Here is an 11,041-nt window from a genome sequence, read left to right as displayed (position 1 = left end):
GCCAGTACGTCCCTCGGCCCGCGCCGCTTCCAGCAGCTCCCATTGGCCTGGAGCAGCGAACCGCGGCCACTGGGAGCCGTGATCGGCCGAACCTGTGGACGTGGCAGGTAAACAAACCGGCTCGGCCCGCCAGTGGCTTTCCCTGCACAAGCGGCGGAACAAATTTGGAAACCACTGATCTAGACTATCCCTGACCGGTGTTTGTCTAACCTGCTCTTAAAAATCCCCAATGATGGAGATTCCACAACCTTCCTAGGCAATTTATTCCAGGGCTTAACTACCCTGACAGTTCGGAAGTTTTTCTTAATGTCCAACCGAAACCTCCCTTGCTGCAATTTAAGCCCATTGCTTCTTGTCCAATCCTCAGAGGTTAAGAAGAACAATTCTTCTCCCTCCTCCTTGTACCAACCTCTTATGTACTTGAAAACTGTTATCGTGTCCCCTCTCAGTCTTCTCTTTTCCAGACTAAATAAACCCAATTTTTTCAATCTTCCCTCATAGGTCATGTTTTCTAGACCTTTAATCATTTTTGTTGCTCTTCTCTGGACTTTCTCCAATTTGTCCACATCTTTCCTAAATGTGGTGCCCAGAACTGGACACAACACTCCAGTTGAGGCCTAATCAGCGCGGAGTAGAGCTGAAGAATTACTGCTCGTGTCTTGCTTACAACACTTCTGCTAATACATCGTAGAACAATGTTTGCTATTTTTGTGAACCCACCTTATAGTTGCTCCATCTAGGCTGCATTTCCCATGGACTGCACAAGGATGGGGGAATGGCATCTGGAGCCCTTCCTCCCTGTGCACCTTCAAAATGGCCAAGCCGAATCTGGGCCTGAATTAGAACTTCAGGATTTGGCCTATAAATATTAACATATATTCAAAGGATGAAATTTTGGCCCCAATTAAATCAATGGTGTTGTGCCATTGACTTCAATGGAGCCAGGATTTCAGCTAGCAGGTGGTAACATACCAGTCAATCACAACGAATATACTGTGCATAGAGTTAATAAAAACAAACAGTTCAATAAGAATAAAATAAAACAATTTGTATAAACAGCCAATAGAAGCCTTAGCAGTCTTCACTCTAACCTACATTTTTAGTAAATATATACGAACATTTGCCCTTTTAGGATCTCCTCTCCAATGTTATTTGGCTTAGTTTTAACATCCGCACAATTAATATAGGGCAGGTTCTAATCTCAGGCAGTTCAGATTTACACTGGTATAACAGAGCTCAGAATCTGGTCTGCATGCCTCTAAAGCCTGGAGGGTATTTTTCAAAGTGATAAGTAGAAAAAAGTGTCATATTTCAGGAAGCTTCAAAACGGAAAATAATCAGTTTTTCATAAACAAGGAAACAAAGACCCAAAACAGTTTAGCACTTCAACTATTTCTGCAATTTCCCTTACGGCTGTCCAAATAATTTTTGGTTACAATATTTCTGGAACATACAGAACATGCTTTGTTTACAACTCATTCTATATTATCCAACACATTATCACTGTTAACATTACATTAATTAAATGAGCACAGAGACAGATTGTTCTATCTTTAGAAAGCACAGCGAATAACAGACTCTACAAGAACAGATTTCTCACATTCACAGATTCTAAACATCAAATCAGAGCTAAAAATGTTTCCCATCAAAGTCTCATCAGGTAACAATTTTTCAGCATCTGAGCAATTTCTATTTTGATTACAACAAATCTAGGATGGTTAATTTGCTGCAAGTCACAGAAAAATGTTTACCAAGAATTGGTATGCCACTTTCCTGTTCTCTGTGATATACAGAGGATCAAGAGGCTGATGGAAAAGTCTTGCATTGCATTAACACGAACATTCTCTGAACAACCTCTAAGCAGCATGGATGAGTTCTAGACCAGAAGTCATGTTCTGCCTCCCTTGTTTTGAGAAATTGCTTTTATGATTTAGGATAGTGAGGGAAATGTATATGTGGGACAAAAACAAATCTAAATGGATTTACTCGTTGGTGAGACTATCCTATTGAAATGAATCAAGTTTTAGGGCTGGAAAACTTATCCTAGGTCAACTAATCTTTGTCCTCCTTTTCCAATTGCTGTCTCCTCCTCACCAATATGCACTTATCACTGCTGTTTGAAAAGCGAGATATTTCTTTGTCTCTTTTAGACTATTAACCCTGCATCTGATGTTTACCGGGATTAGTAATTGTGGAAAGCTTTTATCATGAGTCAAAAATGAACTCCTTTCAGGCCTACTTTCTTAGGCTCGCGCTAGTCTGTCCAAAACACTACTACTAAGGTTATTTTTCTCTTCCGCTGAAAAAAGTCACTTCTCTCCTCAGTCCTCTTCACTGTTACTCTCCTGCATCAAGATTCATCTGTAGGCTCTGCATCACGCTTCTGCTGTCTTTCCTCATTTGACACCCATCTCATGCTCCTTCTTATTCTCATTGCATTCTTTGCTTCCTTCTCCTCTTCTGACATGCTGTCTCCTATCCTTGGAACAACTTCCACTGCATTGTTTACATACCTTCTTATGTTTGAGTAGTGCCCAGCTATCAGGCTTGTTGGAGTTACACTGGCAGCTCCATTGTGTGGTGAGCTTGTGCATTTAGGATGTGCCACTAATACTTAATAACAACTACCATTTTAACACAGCCTTTATCTTTCTTTAATAATTCTATTTGGTTCCAATAAAAATCTAATCTTGAAACCTCTTTTTGCCTATTGGGGGTGCTCTAGACACTTTGGTATGGAATTTATGCCTGTGAGAGTAATCTTACACACTGAACATTTGTCAGTCTTTCCCCCCGTATTTCTTCAGTAAGGATCTGAGACAGGATCATTTACAAAGAAACTGCCAAGAGAGGCCTGTGAGTAAGTTGATTAGAAACATATTTTAAAAAACTTTGGGGGTGGGGTTCATCTTTTTTTTCCTGTTTGTACAATGCCTAGCACAATGAGATTGTGGTCCATGATCAAAGCTCCTAGATGCTACCTCTATACAAATAAATGATATTAATAATAAAAAATAAAAAGCTGGTGTCTTATGTTCAAAGCAGGTTTTGTAGGAGAATCGGGTCCAGGAAGTAAGCCAGTTTACTGATCCATGGGAAACATTTCTTAAGCTAACTCTGTACATCTTGTGTACTATACTGTTGTAGATAGATCTCTCTCTGTGTTCATTATAAGTGCTAAAATTCACCAAGTTTACTCACAATTGTAAATATCACTAAGCTCATGATCACTCTTGCATGCGGTATTGGCACATCCATTTTAACAGTGCTCATCACAGTTGTATTTATACATCTATGCAAGGAGATTGTTGTAAAGGCACGGCCATTTATTGGAACAAACTATGCTTTACATTGCTTGAATTATTGATCAATTACAATCAGACCACTAACAACTATGAATCCTTAAATCTGTATAATAAATCAGTAAGACAAATAACACACTCAGAAAGATGAATAAATAAACTTCTCTTGCTCTCTTCTCTGCAATCACTACTAAAAGAATTGAATTCATTAATAGTCACATTATCTACTAATACAAAAAAGGCAAATTATTCGAAGGGCTAATGGCTGCTTAAAGTGAAAAAAGCACTTTCTTAGACATTGGTTCTGCTGCTATTGCACAGTCCATTAATAAGTTTATCTTCTGAAATGCATTCAGTATAAAAAATAATAGGTAAAGAACTAGCAAATACGATTTCCTGTTCTTTCATTTCTAACTTGTTTGAAAATATGTTTACTAACACCATAAAAATGCAGAACTCTTTTTGAAAATTGCAGTAAAGTCATCTCATCACATGCATCACAGTCCTTTAAGTCAGCATGGCAAGGTGATCATTAAAAAGAAAGAGCTTGTTTAGAGCTGGTAAGTTGTCAGATAAAGGAGTAGCTGACATCTCATGCAAATCTTTGCGAAACTATCTATTGAGAAACAATTCTGCTGATCTAAAAGATATTTCCTGGGGCTAGTTTTGTTTTCTTTTATACTTATTAATAAGTAAGGAACATGTTTCCTCACTTGTATGCTTAGCCTCACAAGGCCTTATTCCCCATGTGTCAGCAGAGAGAGAGAGATTGCTTCTCCTGCTGCTTTATTCATGGTGAAGGAGAGTAGGCCACTTTCTGGATCCCCAGAAGACCCCTGAATTGGGGCAGAGCCCTACCTGCCAGCTCCCATTGCTTCTCAAGGACACAAGATGAAGGTAACAGTCACTCTGCACCTAGGGAAGGGGACATCCAGTACTATGAGGCTACTACTATTCACTCTCCCCAGAATAAAAGAAGATACGTCTGTAGCATGACTGATTGGGGTGTGGGGATTCCATTCTCTGACTTTCCTGAATACAAACTTTGAAGTGAACCTACAAGGACTAATCACTTTCAATCCCTTACAAATTAGCTCAGTGGTTCAGCTCCTGAACACCAGCATAAAACAAACCCACCAGGGTTCACAGATCTCTGAGTTCTACAAAAGCATGATCTTGGTTGCTTAGAAACTCTTCTTACGTATTTATATATTCATGTTATTTATTTATTTCCATTTCCGCAGAGCATATCCCAGGCTCTGGGTGCCTCACATTCTCTCTTTCTCTTACTCTCGCTTTCAAACACACACACACACACACACCCCGATACAAAATCTAATGCAGGGGTTCTCAAACTGGGAGTCGTGACCCCTGAAGGGGTCGTAAAGCTATTATGGGGGAGATCGCGAGCTATCAGCCTCCACCCTCAAACCCCGCTTCACCTCCAGCATTTATAATAGTATTAAATATAAAAAATGTGTTTTTAATTGATAAGGGGGGGGTCACACTCAGAGGCTTGCTGTGTGAAAGGGGTCACCAGTACAAAAGTTTGAGAACCACTGATCTAAAAAATTACTGTTATTTCAGTACTTAATATCCTTATCGTTAGAAAGATTTTCCCTACGATCAAACCTAACACTCCCTTGCTACAGATTAAGCCCATTACTTCCAGTCCTACTGTCTGTGGTAGTGGGGATTAACTGGCTAGCTGGTAGTACCGCTGAATAGGATCTCACGGTTATAGTGAGTCACAAATTGAGTATAAGTCAACAATGTGATGCAGTTGTGAAAAAGGCTAATATCATTCTGGGGTGTATTACCAGGAATGTTGTATGTAAAGTATGGGAGGTGACAGTACCACTTTACTTGGCACTGGGAAGGTCTCAGCTAGAGTATTGTGTCCAATTCTGGGCGCCCACACTTCACAAAAGATGTGACAAAGATGGACAAACTGGAGAGAGTCCAGAGGTGAGCAACAAAAATTATAAAAGATTTAGAAAACCTGATCTATGAGGAAAGGTTAAAACTCTCGACATGTTTAGTCTTGAGAAAGGAAGACTGAGGGGGGCCCTGATAAGTCTTCCAATATGTTAAGGGCTGTTATAAAAAGGGCCATGATCAATTGTTCTCCATGTCTACTGAAGGTAGGACAAAAGTAATGGGCTTTATCTGCAGCAAGGCAGGTTTAGGTTAGATATTAGGGAAAAAATTCTAACTATAAGAGTAGCTAAGCTCTGGACTAGGCTTCCAAGGGAAGTTGTAGAATCCCCATCATTGGAGGTTTTTAAGAATAGGTTGGATATGCCCCTGTCAGGGATGGCCTAGGTTTACTTGATCCAGTCCCAGCATAGGGGGCTGGACTTTCTGACTTCTCAAGGTCCCTTCCATCCCCACATTTCTATGATTTATAGTTGTTGTAAAAGACCAACTGAAGTAAATAAGGGTATGCCTAAGATTCCTGTTAATTTTTTTTATCAGTATTGCTTGCACAGAAAATCTTGTTTACATACAAAAAAAAAAAATTACATTTCAAAATCTGCTACTAGGATTTCAGAAAAAAGTGCAAAGTTGTCAGAAAAAAACAGAAAAAAAAAAAAAGCATAGCTTAAAGATACCTACAATAAATTTACATCAACTGTACTTATACATTCTGAGTCTCAACTCATTTACACCAATATAACCCCGTTACTGAATTCCTGAATTACACCAAAGTAAGAGAAAGAAAAAGCAGGCCCTCAGCAAGGGTCAGACTCACGAATCTGGGACAGGATCTCTCTGTGCCATCTATCCCTGACCAGATATCACGATTTTATAGGGACAGTCCCGGTATTGGGGGCATTGTCTTATATAGGCACCCATTACCCCACCACCCCAATTTTTCACACTTGCTGTCTGGTCACCTTACGTCTAACACCCTGGCACTCAGGAAGGATTCACTTCCAATGGAGAGGAAACAGTATTAACACTGCCCCCAGTGGGGTATTCTGCCAGGAAGGAGGGGATAGGATAATGAGTAGCTTTAGTTTTTGGTCCACTGGAGCCCAGCTTGTGAAGACTGCTGAAGAGATATACTGAATTAGTGCATCCCTCATCTTCCTTGGTCACTTCCATCTTTGTAGTACAGCACTGCCTGCTTTTTGAATTGTGGCTTAGAAGTTGTGGCAGCTTTCTGCATCTGTAACCTATTCTCCTTGTGAACTTACCATGACTGGGGCTGTCTGAGGTTACGCCAGCATAAGCTGCATCTGGCACAAGGACTATAATGAAGAGTTCTTTTAAACCCAAAGACAGTAAAAAAGTACAAAACACACCCAGCTTCTCTCAAATTAGTGCAATACAGTTCCACCCTTGGAATAAAGGCTGCAACCTCCTGTTTTCATGCGCACTGCATATAAAGCAAATGAAGGAATAAATAACTTACCAGTCTGGCAAACATTTTAAGGAAAATAAAATGTCCCTCACCTGAAAAACATAAAAGGAAGCAAAAACTTAATATTTCCCCCTCAAAATAACAGGTAAATAAGGCAACAAAGAGTGTCTGACGAAGCGGGTATTCACCCACGAAAGCTTATGCTCCAATACATCTGTTAGTCTTTAAGGTGCCACAGGACTCTTTGTTACTTGTTACAGATCCAGACTAACACGGCTACCCCTCTGAAGTATATAAGGAACTGTGATAATTCTAGGTATCTAAATATTACACATTTGAAATGTTTTGCTGAGTTACTGGTGCTGCATAATGCATGAGTTACATATACAAGGGATCTTTGCACATAAGCAGTTCTGCTCACACCCTGCAGTCTACATCCAGGCCAAGAATAAAGAAAAGAAGTTTGCCATCTCTGGACTCTGTGCCCTGAACATTTTCAATCTTGCTTCCCTTTCCATTCCATTTTCAACAGCCATGTGCCAACATTTCTTGTAGACAATTTCACCTTCAGTTGTGCTGAGGATCTGCCCACTAATGACCATAATGAAACATGCTTTGTGTGAGAGCCTGTTCGTTTATTTTCATTCCCGTGAGTGCCTTTGGAGACCAGTGTTGCAATCACGGCTACTTACTATTTAATTCCCAGCCAAATTTATGGCTAAATTGAAAAATGGATGCAGGCTGCCTGATGCAGGATGCTTTTGTCTGAAGTGTCCTCATGGAATCATTATACTTGCATTAATCTTTAATCTGCAATTAAACAATCCGTTCTATGTAAAATATAGCTGCAAACAGATCTCCTGAATGTACACTAGACAATATATTTTAATGGGTGTGTATGTATGTGTGCTGTGGAGGAATTGGGGGAAGAAAAAGTTAGCGGTTAGGACAGAGCCTATCACTGGACTACAGATCAGCAAAAGGTTATGTAGGAAATGAAAACTCCACCATTGTATTGAATGACTTCTGTGCATTCCCACTACTTAGGGATTTTTCTCCACTGGGTGGGAGACAAACAGTAAAATGGAGAGAGAAGAAAAAAGGGAGGGAGCTGGAAAGAAAATACAATGGATTAAGGCACAGCTTAACTGATAAATCTGTCTTGGCAGAAAATGCAACCTGCTTTGAATCTGTTTCTTTCCAATTAAGAGCCCAGCTTCCAGCTCTGGCAGATGCTTAATTGGAAACAGAGGCTGCCAGGCAGGCACCAATACCACAATCATTAACAGGTAGTTTTCAGCCATTAAGGTGCTCTTGCTTGTCAATTTCCTTCTCATATACCATTGCCATAAACAAAAGTACCACCTTCCTCATGGAGGCAAGAGCGCCTAGCTGGGAGAAGTGTGCATGCCAAAAACTCTGCTTCAATTTGGAGGACTGAAGTTATTAAATTAGCACCCAAGGGTTTTGATTCAGTGGGGGACATAATGGGCCTTCCTGTCTGGTGTCAATGTAACATTAGAATGGTACCAAATGGCTATAGCAATAGGTAAGCAGAAGGACATCTGTTTCAGATTTGACTAAAATGGTATAATTATATCCTGGTAAATGATAGTTAGATAAAACCACATATGAACAGACCTGCTGTTAGCTTGATCCAAGTAAGGAACCAACACTTAAAAATTAGTTGAAACGACTCACAATGCAAACCTGGATGCTACCTTAAGAACTCTACACCTGTGCAGAACATTCTATAGCAATATAAGATAGTGCCAATAATCCAGGTTTTTAATTATAAACATAAAGGAACAAAACAATTATTGTATTTGTAACCCTTCATTACTACAAGATGTCCCTATTTTGCAATTTTTAGCACTAGCAAATTACATACTGTTTTAGCAAACAATTTAAGTAGATACATGTCATGCAGTGAGGTTTTAAGAGGGTGTCCCTGTAATATTTCACTAACTTGCCACTTACTGCTGCAAAGAATTCACAACCATATATCATTTACTGCTTGCAAATCTGGCGATCTAGACAAACACACTAATTAAAGACAAGGAAGTAAAAGGCAGATATTGATTGTAAGTGCTGAAGCACTAGAAAACTGCTAACATATATGTTGTTAAGGAGTTAATAAATGATTTAGCTCTGACATGCCATACTCTATGTACACGCAGGTAGCTAAAGGCAATCCAGTGCTATAGTCTTTCATTATTTTTAATGGGCTAATAAGACATACATTGGAACATGGTCTTACCTGTGAATTGTAGATCAGACATTTCCACTTATACAAGTCCAAATTGTAAAACAAACTTTATCACCAAGAAGTGGAAACAAAAACCCTCTAAATTAGGCAGATTGGAAGTCAAGAGCCCTCCAATATTCTCTAGTGGAGTGATTTCTCAGACACACTGATATAAACATGAAAGTTCAACTATTAATTTTTCACAATTATAAAGATGCTCCACATATCAAAATGTCTATAACTTTTGACATTTCTTTTTAAATTAAGAAATGGACATCCGGATTGCTATATGTGGAAGTAGAATGTTGATAATATATAGGCCAGAACAGCTTCTAATTTTTGCTGCATTCCCTGGACCAATCCACACTAACACTGTCTGACTTGCTTGAGACACAGGAAATAACAAACGGAGTTGAGGTGCTCTGGGATACTTACATGGCTTAAATAGCTTGATTTATCTGTTTCCATCAACTGGTCAGAGGGATTACCCTATTCTCTGAACTCGTACAGAGAGTATACAGTAGCAGAAATGTACAGACATACACAACTGTTGTCTGACGAAGTGAGTATTCACCCACAAAAGCTTATGCTCCAATACATCTGTTAGTCTATAAGGTGCCACAGGACTCTTTGTTGCTTTTAACAGATCCAGACTAACACGGCTACCCCTCTGATACTTGACAACTGTTGTCAGTTACTTTGCTATTCAAAGATTCATACAGGGTTAATAAAATTGCAAGGGTGTGACGGAATATATGTAAAGTTACTCTATAGCAAGAAAACCCATGTATTTAATGGATATAACAGAAATCTCACAATCAACTAGCACATAAACTATCAACTAGCTTTCTTTGATAGGATAACGAGTCTTGTGGATAAGGGAGAAGCTGTGGATGTGGTATACCTAGACTTTAGTAAGGCATTTGATACGGTCTCGCATGATATTCTTATCGATAAACTAGGCAAATACAATTTAGATGGGGCTACTATAAGGTGGGTGCATAACTGGCTGGATAACCGTACTCAGAGAGTTGTTATTAATGGTTCCCTATCCTGCTGGAAAGGCATAACGAGTGGGGTTCCGCAGGGGTCTGTTTTGGGACCGGCTCTGTTCAATATCTTCATTAACGACTTAGATATTGGCATAGAAAGTACACTTATTAAGTTTGCAGATGATACCAAACTGGGAGGGACTGCAACTGCTTTGGAGGACAGGGTCATAATTCAAAATGATCTGGACAAATTGGAGAAATGGTCTGAGTTAAACAGGATGAAGTTTAACAAAGACAAATGCAAACTGCTCCACTTAGGAAGAAAAAATCAGTTTCACACATACAGAATGGGAAGAGACTGTCTAGGAAGGAGTACAGCAGAAAGGCATCTAGGGGTTATAGTGGACCACAAGCTAAATATGAGTCAACAGTGTGATGCTGTTGCAAAAAAGCAAACATGATTCTGGGATGCATTAACAGGTGTGTTGTGAGCAAGACACGAGAAGTCATTCTTCCGCTCTACTCTGCTCTGGTTAGGCCTCAGCTGGAGTATTGTGTCCAGTTCTGGGCACCGCATTTCAAGAAAGATGTGGAGAAATTGGAAAGGGTCCAGAGAAGAGCAACAAGAATGATTAAAGGTCTTGAGAACATGACCTATGAAGGAAGGCTGAAAGAATTGGGTTTGTTTAGTTTGGAAAAGAGAAGACTGAGAGGGGACATGATAGCAGTTTTCAGGTATCTAAAAGGGTATCATAAGGAGGAGGGAGAAAACTTGTTCACCTTAGCCTCTAAGGATAGAACAAGAAGCAATGGGCTTAAACTGCAGCAAGGGAGGTCTAGGTTGGACATTAGGAAAAAGTTCCTAACTGTCAGGGTGGTTAAACACTGGAATAAATTGCCTAGGGAGGTTGTGGAATCTCCATCTCTGGAGATATTTAAGAGTAGGTTAGATAAATGTCTATCAGGGATGGTCTAGACAGTATTTGGTCCTGCCATGCGGGCAGAGGACTGGACTCGATGACCTCTCGAGGTCCCTTCCAGTCCTAGAATCTATGAATCTATAAAATTAGTATTTTCTGGCTATATCATCATGATAGAGGTTTCATGGCTGTGACATAGTTGTGAAATA

The 11,041-nt window shown here is 39.7% G+C and overlaps 1 protein-coding gene across 1 annotated transcript in view; it reads right to left on the bottom strand.

Moving 5' to 3' along the window:
• Positions 1 to 6,744, bottom strand: part of PDZRN4 (PDZ domain containing ring finger 4) — a 110,748-nt gene extending 104,004 nt beyond the window's left edge. The window contains exon 1 of the mRNA XM_024201089.1: positions 6,724 to 6,744. Within this exon, the coding sequence (XP_024056857.1) occupies positions 6,724 to 6,738 (15 nt within the window). The 5' untranslated portion in view covers positions 6,739 to 6,744. The remainder of the gene's footprint in view (positions 1 to 6,723) is intronic.
• Positions 6,745 to 11,041: the final 4,297 nt, after the last annotated feature.

This window comes from Terrapene carolina, unplaced genomic scaffold (genome assembly GCF_002925995.2).
Source record: "Terrapene carolina triunguis isolate 2854851 unplaced genomic scaffold, T_m_triunguis-2.0 Scaffold68, whole genome shotgun sequence".
Classification (NCBI taxonomy): Eukaryota; Metazoa; Chordata; order Testudines; family Emydidae; genus Terrapene; species Terrapene triunguis.
Note: the sequence above shows the minus strand (reverse complement) of the source record. Positions and strands in the feature narration are given on the sequence as shown.